The following is a 22,587-nucleotide window of genomic DNA, read 5'->3' as shown; positions in this document are numbered from 1 at the left end:
AATTTATTTCTAGATCACAGATTCTAACTTTAAATTATGAAAATTTGACAACCACATATGTGTATGTTAGAGTTAATGATATACCAGTGAGTGTTTTAAGCAAAGCTCTGAATTGTTCAGCTAATAATTAGTTTCACTGGTTAAACATTAAAGAAAGTCAACCTTTAGGCTTTGAGCAAAAGATTTCTGGATAAAAGTGGTTCCCTAGCTTAAAACCAGTACGCGTAAAAATCAGGCCCACTTATGAAATCCTGACCAGCTTCATTTATGAATGGTGCTCTATAATCAAGACAGAATTTGTTAGCTGAGTAATTAACTTGCATGAAAATGTATATGAATGTGTGTATATATAAATACTCCTGCATGTTCACATGTACGTAATTATACACCTGTATGAATGTTGATTAGTATGTACATATTTATCTAGCTTTTTCATTTATTGAGGTTTACCATGTACCAGGCATTGGACTAACCACTTTATAAATTTTAATGTATAAATACATTGTGTATTTAATATTTACATGCTTCACATATGTGGCATATATTGTATATATAATCTTATTAAACCCTCACAGCAGTTCTATGACATTGGTATTACTATTATTATTATAGTCTTACAGTGAAGAAATCTAGAATTCAAAGCTTTAAGATATTTTTCCAAGGTTGCATAGCTAACCAATAGCTACTAATCGTTGTGCCTTAGAAAGGAGTTTCCCTTGGTCCAGGATGTATGGATTGAGGTCAGGAGGAGGAGGGGACAACAGAGGATGAGATGGCTGGATGGCATCACCAGCTCGATGGACGTGAGTCTGAGTGAACTCCGGGAGTTGGTGATGGACAGGGAGGCCTGGCGTGCTGAGATTCATGGGGTTGCAAAGAGTCGGACACGACTGAGCAACTGAACACCGACCTGGACGTACGGGATTGGGTGTGGCTGGCTGACACTGTGGAATGAACATGGTCTTTGGAGAGAGCAGACAGCATTTATATCCAACTCCTTCACTTACTGTGTGACCTTGTCCACATCTCAGCCCTTCCATTCCGCAGGTTGTGAAGTTTATGAAACTGGAGTCACGTTATATACCTTTGAGAGTGTTGGTTGGTTGGTTGGCTGGAGTTTCGGGTTTGTTTTTTGAAATCCTAGGACTACCCACATGTACTAGAAAGACTCCACATACGACAGGACTTCTGGCTCAGATTTTTTACAGTGAAATGACGCAGAGAAGGCTCAGCAAGGGGAGAAGACGTCCTGGGTGTTGTCTGCAGAAATCTGGGGACAGTGTCCTCGACTCTGCCTCCCGCCTCCAGCGGGGACGTGCAGTAGCAGGCGCAGAGCGTCTCTGCCCGGGGAAGCCTGCTTGAAACTCAGAAGGCAAGGTTTTCTCGGTGGCTGCTCACAGGGGCATAGACTATACCTGCCTGGGCAGCCACCTGCCGGCCTTCCAGACGCTCAGCAGGGAAGCGCATGTTCTCCATTAATCACAGTGTGCAAACAACCTAGTCAGGCTGGTACAGGAGAATTCAGTGCCCCGGGTAAGCAAAGTTGCCTTATCAGATGGTCACTTACGGAACTTTCCAAAAGTCAAGTTCCCAGAAGCCAGCGTGGACCAGCCCCACAAACAGGCCTTTCTGTCTCAGGGCTGCTACGGTAACTCTCTCCTGCACAGAGCTGCTGGGAGAATTAAACGATAGTGGTGGCCAGAAGCTTTTAGCAGAGTCTACCTGTTATGCCCCTCAATTGCAAGCTATTGTGCTTGATCTGATCATTTCTAAATAACTGTTAAAATGTACGGAGTCCCTCCTATATGCCAGACACTGTTCCACTCACTGTCTTCATTTACTCATCTACCCCTTTAAATAATTCTATGAGTTAGTTATCATAATAATTCTCATTTTTAAAATAAGGTTAAGTAACTTGCTGAAGACAAGAGCTAGGAAAATGATAGACTCAAGATTCAGATCAAAGTAATCTGGCTCTTAATCACTAAAGAAGATTGGGTGCTAATTATAAGATTCACTAGAGGAGGAAAAAAATTCTCAACTTTTATTGCATCAGCTCACACAGCCTGTCAGATATTGCAGCTGTAATCATTGTTAGCTCATAAAATAGTACACGATTCCCTTTTTCACACAATGACCAAGCACCTTGAGATTTTTGTGTGACCTTTGCAAATGTGATGAATACATTTTTTACTCCCATAAATACCTCCCTCAACTGCTTGAGCTGCTCTCCAGCTATCTTGTCCTTACATGGAGGGCGGTAGACAGCAGTCACGTGGGTAAATTGCTCACAGCTGCAGCAGCTGACCCTGGATAATCAGGCTACCGAGACTGTGTCCAGGCGTATAATTTCCTCTTTTAAAGATTTAGTCAGAGCACTTAAACAATTTCAACACTTCATCAAGCCCCCTTTCTTTGTCTTTTGTCTGAAAAATATATTTATATAACATTGTGCAACGTGCAAAGCAGTTTTCCATGCATTATATTTTTAATCCTCCCAGCTGCCTGAGGGTAGTTTTGGTGATCCCATTCCCCAGTGGAAACCAGTAACTGAGACATTGTCCCTGGGAGCCGTGAAGAAAGAACTTGGGGTTTTCTGCAAAGGAAGCTAGCTGCCAAGTCCAGACAGGAATTAACCCCATCTTCTCAGTGATTAAGAACACTGATGAGTTCAGCCCAGCATAGAATATTCTAGCCAAAAGAAAAGAGAGAGGGAGGGAAGGAAGCGTCAAAGATGGAAGAAAGAGGGGGAAGGAAAAGGGTGCTGATGACTGAGGAGGCTGAAGACAAGACTGCAGCTTGCCCAAGGCCATATGATGTTACAGGAAAAAGAGTCATTCTGACGCTTGTTTAAGTTGTAAGGAGGGTTTTATTTAAGACTGTTGCAATAGGAGCATTGCAGTGGGGGGAGGGAGACGGCTCCCGTCCAAGGACAGCAAGAGCAAGTGGGGATTTACAGCCTTGGAGCAGGGCAGGTGGACAAGCAGATGGAAAATTATATGGGAGGCGCCAATGGTTGACGCCAGGGACTTGGACATCAAAGATGGAGGAGGATAAACTCAAAATAACAGGAGTGATCAGGTATCACTGTTTGGGGGATGGCAGGATTCTTTGCTAAGGCTGGGCTAGGTCAGTCAAATGCCCCTGTCTTGATCCTGGGTGATCAGAACCCTTTGACTGACAGACTCACCACATAGGGGAGGGCATTCTTCCACAAAAAGAAAAAAAAAATTGTTTTGGAAGTTCTGTAACCGTAGGGATAGGAGCCCAGGTCGAGGGCTGGTTGAAAGGAGGGCGCGGAGGAGCAGACTGGAGCCCGGACACGCAGAGTGCCTTCGCCAGTGGCCCCGTCCTCGCCTGCCCGCCTTTCCTCCTCTCGCCACGACTCTCCTACTCATGTTCTCTTACTTTCCCTTTGGGTAACTCCTTGCCACCAACAGAGTGAAGGTTTTTCCATTACAGTTGGTACCCAGCATCTTCGTCTTTCCTCTTAGCTTGAATGCAGGAGCTCTGAGGTCAGAGGATGTGTTTTCTTGTCTCTGAATCCCCCTGCACGGCTTGGCATTTATATATTAGCTACTCAGTAAAACATGCATTGAATACATACAGTAGTGCCCACTTTTTGAGGATGTGCTAGGCACAGTGTTGGGTGCTCATACCAGGTAGAGTTCCTTGAATACTGTAAGCAGGCTCAGTCATCATCCGCTTCAGATACATGGCAGAGCTCGCTGATGGTCCAAACCCCGAAAAGCCGGGCTGCCTGGAGAAGCAGAGCCGATCTTGGGGTCTGGTGGCCGGGAGCCGGCGATGGAGGAAGCCCCACAGCTGGGGGCCAGCTGTTTTCTGCCTCTGCCCTCCCTCTCAGCTCTGACTGGCTGAGACTGGTCACGGGCCCACATCTGTACCCTGCGTGGGCAGGGCCCTCTGACTGACAGCCACGCCAGCTGGTGGTGGGACGTTATTCCACCAAAAAACCAGAAGTTATTTTGGAAGTTCTGTTACCACTAGGAAGTGAGTGCTGGGCAGCTGGAAGCAGCAGGCAGGCTGACCTTTACTGCTGTTAGTTCATTTAATCCTCCCCCAAATCAGTTCACTGGCTCTTACCATCCCTGTGGCTTTCGATGACAATGCTGAGTCATTTGCAATGAGTATAATCATTCTTAACTCCTAAATATTCAGCTCTGAATAGAAGAAAATAAAGATTGGGTAGAATATTTTCTCAATCTTTCAATAATTAATACTTCATCACTACTTCAATATAAAGCGTTATCTTTATCAGCGGCCATTATTTACTATTAAAACTTTTTCCTTTCTCAATTTACACTTTCTGGGCACTTTCCTGACGTGTCCCCTCTGATGGCTGTGGCTCTGGTTTACTTTTTATCAGAGCTGAATCGGGGCAGAAGGAAAGCTGGCAGGATGCTGTTGCCAACGTAAGGGGGCAAGGTTCCTTGGTAAACACAAGCCAGTCCTTCGGCACACAGTATGGTGTTGGTTTTGTTGAAGGACAACAGGTCTGTAGCTGCACTAAGCCTTGAATGTTAGAGAGAATGAAGGAAGTGAGCGATGCCTCGCCTCACGTAGCCTTCCAGAAGAAGGGCGTTATGCGCAAAGAGCGGAGGTCTCCCGCGAGCAGCGTCGCGACCGCACACGTTTCCCTCCGTGGTGGACATCTGTCTGGCTTTTCTCACGTGTCCAGAAACTGACCCTCTACGTACAGACTGTGTTTGGCTCTGAAGCCTGGGCCCCTGCTGACTCTGCTCCTGACGCCTCGTGGGCCAGTGGCCGCTGCAGGGACGTGGGCCTCAGTTTCCCCAAACGCGCCTTTTTCACAGCAGCACGCTTCTCTGTGCAGGTGAGGTTTATGGAGGCGTGCAGTCTCCTAGTAAGTGCTGAGCCTGTGTGCTCTCAGGGCTTTATGCAGTGTAAGGACTGAGCTGGGTTCCTGTGGTCATTTTCGGAGGGACGTGGGGCTGGGTACCAAGTTTATTAAAGGAGCAGCTTAGCGGGGTCTTGGTGGAATGAGTGGCTCAGACGGCTGATGCTGCTCTCTCTTTCCCTTTCCTCCTGGGCGAGAGGCAGCGAGCGGCCAGTCCTGGTTACTGATGGACGTGAGCTTGACCGCAGCCCTCAAGGGGGGCCAGGGGTGGGGCAGAAAGTCGAGGTCCTCACTAAGGAGCAGACCGCCCGTGTTCTCTGGCCTGCCACAGAGGCCTTGCTGGCTCTGACCCTGCCTCAGTCTCCAGGAAGCCCCTCTCTCAGCGAGAGGCTGGAGGGTCAGGGCAGCGGGGCTTGCGGGGACCCAGGCTCTCCCCGGGCATCCCCTGAGGATCCCCGCAGCCGCTTCCTTTTGCCACACGGCGGTATCTCGTGGTTCTTCCCTCGGAGGTCCCCCACCCGCCGTGTGAGGCTCTCGATTCTCAGCTGCTCGCTTTAACTCAGTTTTCTTAGCTGATACACCCGTCTCAGACTGCGTCTGGGTTGTCTTCTGTTCTGGCCTGCAGTTCTTTGGAAATGCCCCCTCTTTCTATCTGCCTCCCCTTCTCCCTTCTTCCACCAGGAATGGAAAAACAGACTCCAGTCTGTTGATGCCATGGAGTGATTAATAGGTATAAAAGTGACTGTACATTAAACTACAATGAAGTGTCAAGTCCCACCGGTCAGAATGGCCATCACGAAAAAGTCTACAAACAATAAATGCTGGGAAGGCTGTGGAGAAAAGGGAGCCTCCTGCACTGTTGCAGGGGGTGTGCATTCGTGCAGCCGCTGTGGAGAGGCTCAAGCTCGGCAGTTCCCTGGTGGCCTCGAGGTCAGGATGCTGTGCTTTCACTGCCACAGCTCAGGTGCAGTCCCACAAGGTGCAGAGAGCTGCCAAAAAAAGAAAAAAAGAGTTAGCGTGTGGTCCAGTGATCCCACTCCTGAACAAAAGTCCAGAAAAGATGAAAACTCTTGAAGAGATGCAAGTACACAGATGTCCATAGCAGCACTGTTTATAATAGCCGAGACCTGGAAGCAACCTAAATGCCTATTAGCAGATGTGTAGATAAAGACAATGTGGCATATGTATGATGGAATATTACTCAGCCACCAAAAAGATTGAAACATTGCCACTTAGAGCAAGATGACTGGGCCCAGAGATGATCATACTAGGTGAGGTAAGTCAAAGACCAATATTGGTGTATCATATATATGTATAATCCAAAAAATAGTACAAGTCAAATTATTTACAAAACAGAACAGATCACAGATATAGGAAACAGACTTGGGGTTACCAAAAGCAAAAGAGATGGGGGGGGCGGCAGTGAAGGATAAATTGGGAGTACGGGATTAATAGATGCCCGCCACTGTAGGTAAAATGGAGAAGGAAATGGCAGCCCACTCCAGTACTCTTCCCCGGGAAATCCCGAGGGCAGGGGCCAGGCAGGCTACAGCCCATGCGAAGAGTCAGAGCTGACTAGTGAGTGCGCCTGCATGCATGCCTATGTAAAATAGATAAACTACTCACGTTTCCTGTATAGCACAGGAAACCGTATTCACTATCTTCATAATAACCTGTAATGGAAAAGAATCTGAAAAAAATATGAGTCCCTGAATCACTTTGCTGTATACCTGAAACTAACACAATATTATAAATCAACTATATAATTCAATTACAAAGAAAAACTGGCCATATGTAAACTCTGATCGTTGTGACTATGAGAGTATTAAGTTAAACTTTAAGAAGGATTACACACACAGGCGCACACGCATCCTTATTACAGTTGGGAAAATATGTTTATTAATATTCATAACCAATTTTAGTCTCGAGAATGATTTTTTGTAGAAATGTTCGTATGTGGTTTTAACATTGACATAACATTTTGAAGTCTTTGGCATCTTGTCTGGCTTTGTTCTGAAAAGCTCCCCTTCACTGTCTTTCTTCTCTGTCCCAGGAGCAACGTTTGACACAGGAGCCCACCCCCCTTCGGTCCTCCCCCAGGGGACCCGGCTCGTCGGGGCCTCTATTCTCCGTTTTACTGCAGCCGCTGCCTCAGCTGGTGCCTGGGTTTCAGTCCGATTAGAAACCACCAAAGCCACCAGGCCTGGGAGCAGGGCTGAGTGTGTTGGTTTTGGCTGCTGGCAAAACCACTCCCGTCACTGAAGCCCTTTCCACGGTTGCTGAGCACAGAGCCTCAGGCAGGGATTCCTGTCAGTGGGAACCAAATGCACTTCCTCATCAAAGGGGTAAAGCAGGTAAAGCAGTGCTGGGCAGGCAGGGCGAGGGGGAGAAGAGCCTCACAGACTGCGGTAACAGCAGCTCTTGCCCACTGACCGTCGGAGCTCAGGATGCGAGTTATCTTCAGGACACACGGCTCTCCACGTGCTACACGTGAGGGATGAGCTCCTGTCGGTTAGCTGCTCTGTGCCTGTGAGACACCGGCCTCTAGACTGGATTGCCACAAACGCAGTCCATGTTTGTGATTTAAACGTTTCAGATCGCCTCAGTGAAAAAAAAGTAGAAACAGGTAAAATTTCCCTTAGTAATATATCTTAACACATGATCTCCAGAATGTTATTTCAAAATACAATCAGTATGAAAAATAGCAATCAGCTGTCTTACCTTCTTTTTTATAAATACTTGATCTTCAAAGTCCAGGGTATTTTGTGTGTACAGCTCATCTCAATTCAGATTCGCCACATTTCAAGTGCTTGTCAGCCATTCTGGAGAACACAGATCTAAACCTTTTTTTTAAAAAAAATAATTTTATTTATTTATTTCTGGCTGTGCTGGGTCTCTGAAGCTTCGTGGGCTTTTCTCTTGCTGGGGTTAGCAGAAGCGTTAGGGCTGTGCTTAGTCACTCAGTCATGTCCCACTCTTTCTGACCCATGGACTGTAACCCACCAGGCTCCTCTGTCCATGGGATTCTCCAGCCAAGAACACCGGAGTGGGTAGCCCTCCTCCAGGGGATCTTCCTGACCCAGGGAGTGAGCCTAGGTCTCCCGCACTGCAGGTGGGTTCTTTACCGTCCGAGTCACCAGAGAAGCCCCGGTTTTAGAGCCTAGGCTTAATGGCTGTGCAGGGTCTTAGTCACTTTTCAGCACATGAAGTCTTCCCAGATCAAGGTTCAAACCTGTGTCTCCTGCATTGGCAGGCAATTCTTGACGACTGACCTACCAGGGAAGCCCTGTAGACCTTTTTGAAATCATCACAAGGGTTGGTGGTGTCTCGGTGAGTGTGTATTTCATTTTTCAGCCCCTTAGCTCAGAGAACTTTGTTCCTCAATGGTTGAAATGCCTGAAAATTTGTGTTGAGGAAGCACCTTGGTGTCTCTACTTTGCCGTGCCAGTTTGGACACCCAAATAAACCAGGGTGCCAGCCACACAGGTTCTGGAACGGAAATCACAGTTCTCTATTTAGCACAGTGGTTTCATAGTCGTGTTTTCTTTCTCCTCTGATATTTTAATGTTTCCTTTGATTAAATATTTCCACAGGTCAGAAATTGTTGACTGCAATCGTTTGGACTGTGTCTGATCTCGGTAGGTCTCTTTTTGCTCAGAACAGGCTTATCCAGGATACGACCCGAGATTCAGGAGCATTTTCTTAAATTCTCGGTCTTTTGTTGTGGGATTCTTTGGGCTTTTGTTGACAGCAGAACGATATTATTTATTCATGCATGGGCATCATTTGCAATCCTGTCTTCAAGAGAGTTATGGCTTCCCATATGTGTCTTAATGGCACTTGCTTTGGATTAAAGAAGTTACTGTAACTTCTTTTCCACAGATGGAAACAGTGAGACCCAGGGACTGTCCATAAGCGGCTGTGTCACTAGGGAATCAGAGCCAAGGAGGAAGGCGTATCTTTTGCCTGTAAGACTTGCTGTCTAATCGCCCTTAGCTCTTGAGTCCAGCATAGTTTGTTATAGGTGTGGGCTGTAGATAAACAGAAAGTGTTGGTTTTTTAAGCCTTTGATTTCAGTCTCCAGACCTGAGTTTGGAATAATAACAGAACTGTGTTTTACTATAAATAGGAGAAGATGTGGCAGTGCCTGCTTGAACAGAACCAGGCAGGGTGGGGAGCGGGGGGCGGGGGGTCCTTTTTGTTTGCGGAGAGCCGCCTTTCCCGGAGATTCTTACCTGCATCACAAGGGCTGGGCCTCTGTCACATGGTCCCCTTTCCTGGAAGGCGGCCAGTGGATCCTGCTGCTATGGCCGGCACTCCCTCCCTGTGCAAACGATGAAGCAGGAAGAAAGGGAGATTGGATTTGGACAGGCAGCCAGCCTTGTCAGCCTCAAGGACAAATGTCTTTTTCATTAAGTAACTAAGTGACCTTCCCTCTGAAACATGGGCTTCCAAAGAACAGTGTGCTTCCTGCGTCCATACAGGGAGTTCCTGGAAGCTCTAAGTTAGATTTAAAGCAGGTGGGTGTCCTGATGTTAAGGTCTTAGTTGTTTTGACCAGTGTACCATGCTTGTTAGCATCAAGGGGCACCGGGTGGAAAGTACAGAACTGCCGTGCTATCGTTACAGCCTTTCTGCGTAAAACTAAAATTATTCCAGTACATAAAGTTTATTGGTTAAAAAAAAGTAGGTGAAATTATTCCTATATTTTCTATCTTCCTTTTTTTTTTAAGAAAAAGTGAGTACAAATATAAATAATATAGAACATATATGAATAGGATGCTAAATTTCTAATTTAAAAATGAAATAGATATGAAACAAGCAACAAATATTACTGGGAACTATCGCACATGCAGCCATAGTCCACATCTTGTAATAACCTATAATGGAAAAAATCTGAAGAATAATATATGTGTATATGTATGACTGAATCACCTTGTGTGCCTGAAACGCTGTAAGTCGACTATCCTTCAGTAAAATGTATATATGAAGGAAAAAGAGAAAATATATGGAGACAGGTTTTTTTGGGGGGTTTTTTTAGCTACTAAATCTCACCACTGACACCCTCCTTTTCTGAACATCTGTTTCCTCCTCCTTCAAGGGTCCTAGTCTCCCCAGTCTCAAAAGGAACACCTCATAAATTATTACACAGGTTATATAACAGGTTATACGGTAGCCTTCCCCGGCGTGGTAAGGCGGTATCACCTGGGAATAGCTCTGGTGGGCTTCCGCAGGGGTGGTTCCGGGGTAGTGTCTGTCGTAACACCTCCAGCATCACACTGGGTGTCCTTCTCTATGGCGTTGGCCATGCTGAGTTTGTTTGGTGTTGGTAGGATGCCTCCTGTTCCCCCAGACGCACACACCGGTGGAGCCCGAAAGGGGTCACACTGGGGAAGGTGTCCTTGGGGCTCTGACCCCCGTGGGCATCACTGGGAGGTCTGCACGTGGCTGACCGAACACCTCCGGGGGCTGGAGACGCTAATGAGCCGTTTACCTACGCTGTTTCACTGCTCCCGCAACTCGTCTTTATGGATGAATAAAGCTGAAGTTCAGGGAAATTAAAGTCACTTAGTAAAACGTGAAGCCAGCGTTCAACCCGGAGCCATCTGGAGGAAGAAGTGTGTTTACCAGCCTCCCCGCTTGGCCCTTTTAATAAGCAGTTGCACGGTAATCAGCGTTTTACCCTGGCGAAGCGTTTTGTAGGAAACATTTCAGCCAAATTGTCCTCTGTTACCTGGCGACAGGAGAAAGGAGGGGGAAGCAGGCTGTGCTCCTGTGTTTGTGAGCTCGTCTCGCGCTCAGCTGGCATTATGGTGGGATGGGGGACAGTCCAGTGAGGAGAATGAGGGATGGGGTCCTTAGACTTGGGCTTGCCTTCTCGGACCTTCTGGTTAACGACCGTGGGGCCTTGGGCAGGCTGACCTTGTGTAATCTCATCTGTGACCTGTGAGTAACTGCAATAGCTCTCGCTGCTGCCCTGAGAACTCAGTGAGGTGATCATGCCAAGTGCTCAGCACAGGGCCTGGCACGGCGTGCCACTTTGTAAATGCTGGCTGATGGTTACTCTTCTCATCAATATATCCTCATCATCAGACGCCTTGATGGGCAGAGATTAATAGGTTTAATGGCCTCATCCATTGCTGGTTTTAAACAATATCTTATATGTACTCTATGATGAATATATACTTTAAAAAATAAATCGACACTAAAGGCCCTTGGATTTATGTCAGTAGTTCCAAAAGATCTAGAATAGACTTGCAGATATCTTTCATTGAATTCTGTATGTGAAGTATTCCATTTGCCAAAGTAAATTTGTCTCCAGACCTCTCTGCACTTGTGATACGAATTAGTCTCTGAAAAACAACCTCATGTTTGAAAAACATGTGCTTTGTTCTGAATTTTATCACTAGCAGTACACGGTTCTGGTCTTTGGAAGGTACCCAGCTGTTATTTAAAGGAGCACAGAGAAGAACAAAGTGTAACTTGACCTTCCGTCTGCTGATCACCTTCACTTGTCTGGCAGAGCAGCAGCAGAGACCCGTGCAGCCACAGCGTGATGTTTTCATTTGCTTCTTCCTGCTGTCTTACTAAAGACGCTTCTATCCTTGTTTCCTCTTTTCCATCTCCTGTCCTCCCTTCCATCAATTAAATGAGTGTAATTGGGTTCTAACTTGGTGTATGTGAAGTGTTTTTAGTAATGTCAGTTCATAGAACTTTATGCCCTAAAATCAATTTCCTGCTTTCATATCCCCTTCTAAATGTTGTCAGGACTCAGGAAGTAATTATTTTAGTTCTCTGATTCACTGTTGTTATTGCCTCTTGAAGAGTTTTGTATCCCAGGCACCAAACCGTCCCTGTGTGGTGTAAAACACTTGAACACAATTGCTTAACCTTCTTGAATCAAGGACTGCGCTGCTTTGAAAAGCAGAGCTTTCGACTCCTGCGTCCCTTTAGGATGGTTTGAGGTGGGTTGTTATGGCTTTAAGTGTAGTCTAGATTTTCTTGAATGAACAGATTTCATCTTCTGTTGTAATTAACACTCAACTCATATTTTCCAACAGACACATGGTTTAAACAGCATAATATTCCTATTTGTTAGTCTTGACAGTTTTTTTTTTTTTTAATGTACAGCATACTGCTGCTGCTGCTGCTGCTAAGTCGCCTCAGTCGTGTCCGACTCTGTGTGACCCCATAGACGGCAGCCCACCAGGCTCCCCCATCTCTGGGATTCTCCAGGCAAGAGCACTGGAGTGGGTTGCCATTTCCTTCTCCAATGCATGAAAGTGAAAAGTGAAAGTGAAGTCGCTCAGTCATGTCCGACTCTTCACGACCCCATGGACTGTAGCCCACCAGGCTCCTCCGTCCATGGGATTTTCCAGGCAAGGGTACTGGAGTGGGATGCCATTGCCTTCTCCATACTGAGTGACATGAAATGCTTGGACTCTGTAGGACTGTGATCCAGCAGGAGCAGATCCATCCCAGGACTTGGGAGATAACTGAAAGCTTTTGTTGGAAGGGAAGACGCAGCGTCTTCATAGGCAGAATTGATTTGCCTTCTAGAAACACTAAGTCTATGGACTAGATCTACCACATGTTACTCCTTGGGGCTTGTCGGTGCTCTTAAACAATGCCTGTGAGTGCTAAGTGGTCCTTCCAGAAGGAAGTACAGGGTTCTGTAGGCTCAGAAAAAGGAAGCAGGAGGAATGGAGCCAGTGGTAAGGTGGCGTAACATCCCTGATGCCCAGAAAGATCCTCCACCCACGACTGCGCACCCCGGAGGTGGCAAGCCACGCCCGCCTCTGCTGCGGCACGTCCTTGAAAATAACTGTATTTATTGATGTTTGTCTGTGCTGCGTCTTCACTGCTGTGTGGTCTTTGCTCTGGCTGTGCTGGACGGCTTTTCATCGGCTCTGGGGTGCGTGGGCTTCGGTGGCTGTACCCCCTGGGCTCTAAAGCACAGGCTCAGTAGTTGGGGCACACGGGCTTAGCTGCCCTGAGGCGTGTGGGATCTTCCCAGACCAGAGATCAAACCCGTGTCTCCTGCACTGGCAGGCAGATTCTTTACCACCGACCAGCAGGGAAGGCCCGCCATGTCCTGATGGTAAGGGTGCTGATCACAGCGTGTGAGGGTCTTCCGTCTGGACGGTGGCCCTGAGGGCCGCGTGGGTTGACGCCCCTGGCCCTCAGCCTCAGCCCTGCTGGCCTTGGCTCTTTCCCGTCACAACAGGCAGCGTCCTTATTCCCCTGCCTGTGTAAGCACCTCCCAGCGCTGTGGGCTGTAACACAAGGCCAGTGGGATCTTCGTTTCCCTAGCAGGCATCGAACCTGTGCCTCCTGCCGTGGGAGTGAGGGGCCCTAACCACTAAGCAGGGACCCTAAGCAGGCTGCTGCTGCTTCCGTCGCTCAGCCGTGTCCGACTCTTGCGACCCCCTGGACTGCGGCCCGCCAGGCTCCTCTGTCCATGGGGTTTCCCAGGCAAGAGTGCTGGAGTGGGTTGCCATTTCCTTCTGCAGGGGCTCTTCTGGATCCAGGGATTGAACCCAGGTCTCCTGCACTGCAGGCAGATCTGCCAGCAGATTCTTTACCGACCGAGCTACAAGGGAAGCCTTACTACTGGGCCACCAGGCAGTTCCCAAGGCTTCTTGACTCTTCTGAATTCTAAAACTTGTTAAAATTCCTGATGAGGTGATATCTAGGGCACAGCTGATATCCCACTCTCTTTCCCTCTCCCCTCCTTAACCCCACCTTCTTACTTTCTTACCACACTGCTGGATTCAGTGTGAATTGCTCTTCCATGACGTCTGTTGTGTTACGTCATCTGTCAGCAAATATTTCAAGGCTGGATGAAAGTAAGTGATCTCCCTCCCTCCAACTAGATAAGTAGCCTAAAACATCTTTTATATTCAATGGAACTTATGGGGCTTAAGATGAGAAGTTTTCAGATTCAGCCCTAGAATATATGTGCGAGTGGAAGAGAAGCCAATTCTCCTTCCTTGGGATAATCAGCTTTTAAAATTTTCTTCCTTTGATAAAATCATCCTAATAATTTCTAATGGGGAAAATGTAGCCATATTATCCTCCATAGGCATGTCTCTGAACTACGTCAGTTTATGATTTTGGTAGATACATTGCGTGATATCCCCCTTGTGCTTTCTGAAAGGTGAAAGTGTACAGTGGACAGGGACCTGTTTTCTTTTACCGAATGTCAGCGTTGTGAGTTTGGCGCTTCTGAAGCCCACGCTGCCCTGAATGATAAACTGTTGTGTATTTACATTGCTTTGGCTTTGGGCTGTTTCTCCTTTTCCTCCTGTTTTATGTCTCACTTGAGCTAGGCCGAGTCAGGCCCCTAGAGAATTCGACCAGTGCAAAAGGCAACGCTTGGACAGTCCCAGAAAGTATAAACTGGATGAATTAGAAATTGTCAGTTTTCAGTCATAGCTGGGATGAAAGCGCGCCTTCACAGTAGGTTCTGAGAGTGCAGCATGAACCTTGTCTCTTCTCCCCTCTTCCTGATCAGATGGTAATCTTCTCCAGGAGCGATTCAGTCAGCTAGTCCTCAATTACTAGATGTTAATTTTAGGTCCGAATTTGTGTAGTTGCAAACAATGGTGATGTGTGCATCTTCTGTTCAGTTCAGTTCAGTCGCTCAGTCGTGTCTGACTCTTTGCGACCCCATGAATCGCAGCACGCCAGGCCTCCCTGTCCATCACCAACTCCCAGAGTTCACTCAAACTCATGTCCATCGAGTCGGTGATGCCATCCAGCCATCTCATCCTCTGTCATCCCCTCCTCCTCCTGCCCCCAATCCCTCCCAGCATCAGGGGCTTTTCTAATGAGTCAACTCTTCGCATGAGGTGGCCAAAGTGCTGGAGTTTCAGCTTTAGCTTCAGTCCTTCCAATGAACACCCAGGACCTATCTCCTTTAGAATGGACTGGTTGGATCTCCTTGTAGTCCAAGGGACTCTCAAGAGTCTTCTCCAACACCACAGTTCAAAAGCATCAATTCTTCAGTGCTCAGCCTTCTTCACAGTCCGACTCTCACATCCATACATGACCACTGGAAAAACCATAGCCTTGACTAGAAGGACCTTTGTTGGCAAAGTAATGTCTCTGCTTTTGAATATGCTATCTAGGTTGGTCATAACTTTCCTTCCAAGGAGTAAGTGTCTTTTAATTGCATGGCTGCAGTCACCATCTGCAGTGATTTTGGAGCCCCCCAAAATAAAGTCTGACACTGTTTCCACTGTTTCCCCATCTATGTGCCATGAAGTGATGGGACTGGATGCCATGATCTTAGTTTTCTGAATGTTGAGCTTTAAGCCAACTTTTTCACTCTCCTCTTTCACTTTCATCAAGAGGCTTTTTAGTTCCTCTTCACTTTCTGCCATAAGGGTGGTGTCATCTGCATATCTGAGGTTATTGATATTTCTCCCGGCAATCTTGATTCCAGCTTGTGCTTCTTTCAGCCCAGCATTTCTCATGATGTACTCTGCATATAAGTTAAATAAGCAGGGTGACAGTATACAGCCTTGACGTACTCCTTTTCCTATTTGGAACCAGTCTGTTGTTCCATGTCCAGTTCTAACTTTTGCTTCCTGACCTGCATAGAGGTTTCTCAAGAGGCAGGTCAGGTGGTCTGGTATTCCCATCTCTTGAAGAATTTTCCACAGTTTATTTCCACACAGTCAAAGGCTTTGGCATAGTCAAGAAAGCAGAAATAGATGTTTTTCTGGAACTCTCTTGCTTTTTCAATGATCCAGCAGATGTTGGCAATTTGATCCCTGGTTCCTCTGCCTTTTCTAAAACCAGCTTGAACATTAGGAAGTTCATGGTTCACGTATTGCTGAAGCCTGGCTTGGAGAATTGTGAGCATTACTTTACTAGCGTGTGAGATGAGTGCAATTGTGCGGTAGTTGAGCATTCTTTGGCATTGCCTTTCTTTGGGATTGGAATGAAAACTGACCTTTTCCAGTCCTGTGGCCACTGCTGAGTTTTCCAAATTTGCTGGCATATATGTATTCTCAAGGAGCAAAGGACAAAATTTGTTAAATTATATATGTACAACATTGAGCATAATGAAAAGATCTTGTGTGGATAGGAGATTGGAGATTGGGATTGCAAAAATGAAAAACTGGAATGACCTCAAGATTAGAGATACGCATCACAGTTCTCCTTGATTTTCTTTCCTTGTCTTTAATATCTTTTTCCTAGACCTTAGGAGTTTCCTTTTTTCTTGTTGTTTGTTTTTTGTGTTTAATGAAGAGCAATTTGCATATGTAGCAAATGAACTTTGCATTTTATATGGAGATTGTCCCATTAAAGTATAGAACAGAATCAATTCGTTCCTCTCTGTGGAATATAAACTATATGTCATTTAGCCACTTTTATTTCTTGAGACTCTACATATGTAATTTGTATGCGTATGTGGTCAGTCACTCAGTCGTGTCCAACTTTTTCTGACCCCATGGACTATAGCCTGCCAGGCTCTTCTGTCCATGGAATTTTCCAGGCAAGAATACTGGGGCGGGTTGCCATTTCCTCGTTCAGGGGATCTTCCGAACCCAGGGATCGAACCTGAGTCTCTTGAGTCTCCTACATTGGCAGGCAGATTCTTTACCATCTGGGAAGCCCACATATGAAGTTGTACCTATACAAAAGAAATCTTCAGCTTTCTTAATCTAATTCTTCTTAAAACTTACTTTGTCTAAACTCACTCCTTTATGTCTTACTTTTGTTTGACTTCTGAGATTTAAATATCTTCCGGGGGATATTTGCCAAACTGGATATCTGGTTAAGATTTCATATTTCTTATGACTGAAAGGTGACAGAGCTGCTCGTGGGAGCTGAACACAGCGCTCTTTGAAAGCAGGGCAGGACAGACAGACGGGGCGGGTTCCTGCAGGAACTCTCGTGAGCAGCCATGGAAGTGGCCCCGGGAGCCTGAGCAGAAGAGCGCTGAAGGCGATCCGCAGATCCCAGACTTCTTACGGAAGCTGTCCTCTTTCTTCTTCACAGCAGAACTATGCAGGAAACTTGAGGTTTAAATTTGGTAAGTTGCCCAAATCACTCAGCTCAGAAAGGAGGCAGGACTGGGAGCAAAGCCGAATTCTGCTGACTCTTGAGCCGTCGCTTTTCATCACGTAAGACTGTTTTCTGAAAGTTATAAGAGAGTCTTCAGAAAAGTTCTGGCCTGACTGTTTTGTTCTTAGATGAAGCCACGTCTGTTTTGGAAGACTTTGGTATTGATGAGCTTGAAAGGATGAGCAGATGAAGATGTCGTGGTCCAGTCAGCATGCTAACGGGAGATGGCTGGGCGGGTGTGGGACCCTCCCTTGGCGCTCATTGGTTGAAGATGTGAGTGACGTCACGAGTGACTGACAGATGCTATAATATGGTTGCTTGCACTCAGCTCTTGTAACGATGGTTATCTTTGCTATACCTAGGATTGCACTCACAAGCAAAGCAAATGTACAAAACTGAGCGTTTGTATATTTAAACTTTTAATGAGAGGGAAAAATTAAAGAGCACTTTTAAAAGCCAAAGACTTGATTGGAAACAATGCAAGGGACACATGCAATTGTTACGTCCCTGTTCTGAGAGAAGGATTTTGTCTCCATCTGTGCCAGCCACACAGCTGAAGGATGAACACGTGGAGAACTTCGTTTCACAGCGTGTGGCTGCTCCTAAGGCCCTAAACACCAAATCAGTCCTTGAAAATGGAAGTGGGGCATTGAATGTAGTGCCGCATAAAGTTGAATTCCCGTAAGTCAAATGACAATGGATCATCAGCAAATGATGGTCACACTAAAAACAACAACGTGCTAAGTCACTCAGTCGTGTCCAATTCTTTGCCACCCTATGGACCATAGTCTTCCAGGCTCCTCTGTCCATGGGATTCTCCAGGCAAGAACACTGGAGTGGGTTGCTGTTTCCTTCTCCAGGGGACCTTCCCGACACAGGGATCAAACCAGCATCTCTTATGTCTCCTGCATTAGGCACGTGGGTTCTTTACCACTATTGGTTGTAAAATAACAAACGTGCAATTTATTGAATTCTTTCAATCTTGGCATTATGTTTAACATGGATAGTCCACTATCTTATACAGTCCTGGTTTGCCCTGATTTGGTCATGTTTAAACATGTAGATTACTGGAGAGACTATGTGATGACAAAGGGCTATTTAAACTTACTCCCTGTATCTTATCTTAGGTGATACGTTTACCCTTTTAGATATAGGTGGTAATACAACTCGGGAGGTGGAGAATGGGAATGAATTAATCCTTGGCTCAGTAGGTAAAGCCTGCAGATAACTTAAAGCACTTTTATCTGTCATGGAATTAGTTTAGATGAAACGAGTTGCCAGTCCAGGTTCGATGCACGATACTGGATGCTTGGGGCTGGTGCACTGGGACGACCCAGAGGGATGGAATGGGGAGGGAGGTGGGAGGAGGGTTCAGGATGGGGAACACATGTATATCTGTGGCGGATTCATTTTGATATTTGGCAAAACTAATACAATTATGTAAAGTTTAAAAATAAAATAAAATTAAAAAAAAAAAAAAGAATGCTATTCTGGATTTATTTATACCAAAGCCAGTGTTTTGTGTCACTCACTGTACAAAGACAAAATAGGTCTTAATAAGGGTATGTACAGTACTATGTATTTTCAGGTTGTAATTTAAGATACTGTTGCCAAAGTCACATTCCGGATTTTAAAAACCACAGTAAACTCAGAAAAGGTTGCCAGAAAAAAATAAGTTATCTATAAAATTAGTATTATAGTATTACTGTATTATAGTATTATTGAATGTAGTGATGTAATACATTTATATAAAAATTTGACTATCATGGGAGCCACCATTTATAGATATCATATCAAAATGTAATTGACTTATCTTTTGGTCTAGGATGTATGTATAATCTCCTGAATACATTATTTACTGAGAATATGCAGTACCATCTCTGAATTAGATGTGTTTGCCTTCATGGCCAACATCATTCATTTACCTGAAGTGTATAGTTTTTTGTGGTCGTTGTGTAGTTGCTAAATCATGTCTGACTCTTTGACTCTTTATGAGCCCATGGACTGCAGCCCGCCAGGCTCCTCTGTCCTCCACTATCTCCTGGAGTTTGCTAAAATCCATGTCCATTGGGTCAGTGATGCATATAAACATCTCATCCTCTGCCACCCCCTTCTCATTTTGCCTTCAATCTTTCCCAGCTTCAGGGTCTTTTCTGATGAGTCAGATTTTCACATCAGGTGGCCAAAGTATTAGAGCTTAAGCTTCAGCATCAGTCCTTCCAATGAATATGCAGGACTGATTCCCTTTGGGACTGACTGGTTGGATCTCCTTGTAGTCCAAGGGACTCTCAAGCATCTTCTCCAACACCACTGTTTGAAAGCATCAGTTCTCCAGTGTTGAGCCTTCTTTATGGTCCAACTCTCACACCCGTACATGACTATGGGAAATTATTTGGCAATAAAAAGGAGGGAAGTTAAAAAAAAAAAGGGAGGGAAGTGCCAATACACGGCGTTACATGGATAAACCTTGTAAACGTTATGCCAAGTGGAAGAAGCGAGTCACAGTGGGCCTTATGTGGCTCTAATCGTACGAAATGCCGAAGGCAGGCGGCGCTGCAGGGTTGGCATGTTGGTCAGTGCTTGCCTGTGAATAAGGGTCACGGGCAGACTGGAAGGGACAGCTCAGGAGCTGGGTTTCTTCTGGTGTTGATGGGAATATTTTAAAATCAGTTGTGATGCTGGGATGCACACCTCTGTGAGCACATTCTAGAGTAGATAGAGAACCGTGCACATTAAGTAGGTGAGTTATCTTATATGTAAATTACATTTCAGTGATGCTGTTACAGAACACATGTAGAATCTCTAAGATAAAACCAGGTTTTGACCTGTCTTGCTGAAATCAAAAGGAAGAAAAAAAATCCTCTCAATTTTTTCTTTTTTTCAAAGCTGCAGGAGTTTTGACTGCCTTTAATTATCAAGCAGTCAGAGAGAAATTTCTGTTAGAGTAGAAATAACAACCTAGTTGAAAAGGAACTGAGAGAGGAAACTGGATTAAAACCCCACATTTAACCCCAGATAAGTAGAACAGACGGCTGCATTCTGACGCTGACCACACGCGCAGTGATCAGTGTCCGGACGGCCGTTTGGGCATCAGCGCCGTGCAGCAGCTTGTACCGGCGGCTGCGCCGCCTCTCCTGCTGGTTTACGGCCTGAGGACTCCCGTTCCTGGTCTCCCAGCCCACTTACAAAACGTGTTGTTGCAGTTTGTTTGTCTCTTAAAAACCGATCGTGTTTATGATTTTTGTCTCTGCTGGGTCTCCACTGCTGTGCCAGCTTTCCTCCGGTTGCAGAGGCGGGCTCCTCTCCGGCTGCCCTGCCTGGGCTTCTCGTGCGGTGGCTCCTTCTCTTGCTGGGGGGCTCAAGGGCCTCCGTGGCCGTGAGGCGTGGGCTCAGAGCACAGGCCCAGTGGCTGTGGGGCTTAGTCGCTCTGAGGCGTGTGGGGTCTTCCTGGACCAGGGATGGAGCCCGTGTCTGCTGCATTGGCAGGTGGATTCTTTACCACTGAGCCGCCAGAGAAGCCCTGATTGTTTCTCTTTATTGACAGACACATACTTAACCTCCAAGAAAATGCACATACCTTAAACTCTTAGTTTGATTTCACCTGGGAAGCCCCCTGATAATATATATATATATATATATATATATATATTCATTCATGTAAAATAAGATGCAGAATGTCTTCATCGCCCCAGAGTCTTGTCCTGCTCTTTCCCAGTCAGTCCCTTATCCCTCCCCCTTTCTAATTTCTGTCATTATATGTGAATTTTGTCTTTGCTTGAGCTTCATATAAATTGTGTCTGGCCTTTCTAACTCAGCTTAATGCTTTTCGTATTAATCCACATTGTCTTCTGTGTTAACAGCTCATTCCTTTTTATCACCGAGGAGTGTTTCATGGTATGAATATAATAGTTTACTTACCTCTTCTCCTACTTACCTAGGTCTATATGATTTCTGTCCTTTATTGTGCCCATCTTTGCATGCAATGTTCCCTTGGTATCGCTAATTTTCTTGAAGAGATCTCTAGTCTTTCCCATTCTTTTGTTTTCCTCTATTTCTTTGCATTGATCACTGAGGAAGGCTTTCTTATCTGTCCTTGCTATTCTTTGGAACTCTGCATTCAAATGGGTGTATCTTTCCTTTTCTCCTTTGCTTTTCACAGCTATTTGTAAGGCCTCCTTAGACAGCCATTTTGCTTTTTTGCATTTCTTTTCCTTGGGGATGATCTTGATCCCTGTCTCCTGTACAACGTCATGAACCTTTGTCCATAGTTCTTCAGGTACTCTATCAGAGCTAATCCCTTGAATCTACTTGTTACTTCCACTGTATAATCATAAGGGATTTGTTTTAGGTCATACCTGAATGGTCTAGTGGTTTTCCCTACTTGCTTCAATTTAAGTGTGAATTTGGCAATAAGGAGTTCATGGTCTGAGCCACAGTCAGCTCCCAGTCTTGTTTTTGTGGACTGTATAGAGTTTCTCCATCTTTGGCTGCAAAGAATATAATTAATCTGATTTCAGTGTTGACCATCTGGTGATGCCCGTGTGTAGAGTCTTCTCTTGTGTTGTGAGTCTAGTGAGTGTGAAATAGCATCTCATTGTGATTTTAATTTGCATTTCCATATTAACTAGTGAGGGCAAGTTTTCATATGCTAATTGGATTTTTGGAGATAGAGTCTATTCAAGTGTTTTGAATTTTGGGGGGGTTGTTTGAGACTTCAGCATGTTGCTGGCCAGTTTGCAGCATTCTTGGTTACTTCTCAGAGACCAAAATGGCCTCGGCACGTGGCTTTTGAAGCCTGATGTCTTGCCTATTCTGCGTCTCCACGATTCATGCACTCAGAGTATAAAATTGAAGTTGCACGTGGACCACAATAAATCCCTGAGGTATAAAGGGTATTGTAGCATTGGGTGTAAAGTCTTTGTCCAGACTTTTGCTCCTGTCTCTTGGCTGGAGTTTCCCGGCCACAGTGCCCAGTGTCTGCAGGATACCAGACGGTCTCACGGGCTGTTTCTTCTCCCCAGTGTCCAACAAGCACCCGTTTGTGGACAGCAATCTTCTCTACCAGTTCAGAATGAACTTCCGGCGGAGGCGAAGGCTGATGGAGCTGCTCAGTGAGAAATCCCCGTCCTCCCAGGAGACGCACGACAGCCCCTTCTGCCTGCGGAAGCAGGGCCACGACCACCGGAAGTCGGCCAGCTTCACGTCAGGTGCGTGCGTCCCGCCCTGATCGCGCGCGTGCGTCTGTTGAGAAGTAACACCGCCCTAACTCACCTTTGTGAATTCTGTTCTCAAGAAACTCATTATTTATAACTAAAAAATTATATATTTATTTATCTTGCCCCCCCAAAAGGAAACATACACACACACCACCAAATTGTTCCTGGGTAATCAACTTCAATGCTGTGAAGTCTGTTTTATAATTTTATGTATTTAAATTACAAAAGACCACGCAAGCCCTCACTCATACCTTATTTACTTTTCATTTACAAACAATTCTGGGTCTCTTGTATTTCAGGCAGATTCTTTACTGCCTGAAAAACAATCATTAATTATCCAGTTTTCAGAGTCCAGCATTGAAAATCTATATAAGGATGAATAAGACTTTTGAGGGCATATACAACTAAAAGG

General features: G+C 45.6%; 1 protein-coding gene across 4 annotated transcripts in view; it reads left to right on the top strand.

Annotated features, from left to right (window-relative positions):
• The window catches only part of DEPTOR (DEP domain containing MTOR interacting protein), a 159,965-nt gene that overhangs the window by 83,610 nt on the left and 53,768 nt on the right, over positions 1 to 22,587 (top strand). For all 4 annotated transcript variants that reach the window (XM_006074693.4, XM_025264943.3, XM_025264944.3 and 1 more), the window contains exon 5: positions 21,981 to 22,166. In XM_006074693.4, coding sequence (XP_006074755.2) covers positions 21,981 to 22,166 — 186 coding nt within the window. The remainder of the gene's footprint in view (positions 1 to 21,980; positions 22,167 to 22,587) is intronic.

Source organism: Bubalus bubalis, chromosome 15, assembly GCF_019923935.1.
Source record: "Bubalus bubalis isolate 160015118507 breed Murrah chromosome 15, NDDB_SH_1, whole genome shotgun sequence".
NCBI classification, from domain to species: domain Eukaryota; kingdom Metazoa; phylum Chordata; class Mammalia; order Artiodactyla; family Bovidae; genus Bubalus; species Bubalus bubalis.
The sequence above is the reverse complement of the archived record's forward strand: the minus strand, read 5'-3'. Positions and strand labels throughout refer to the sequence as shown.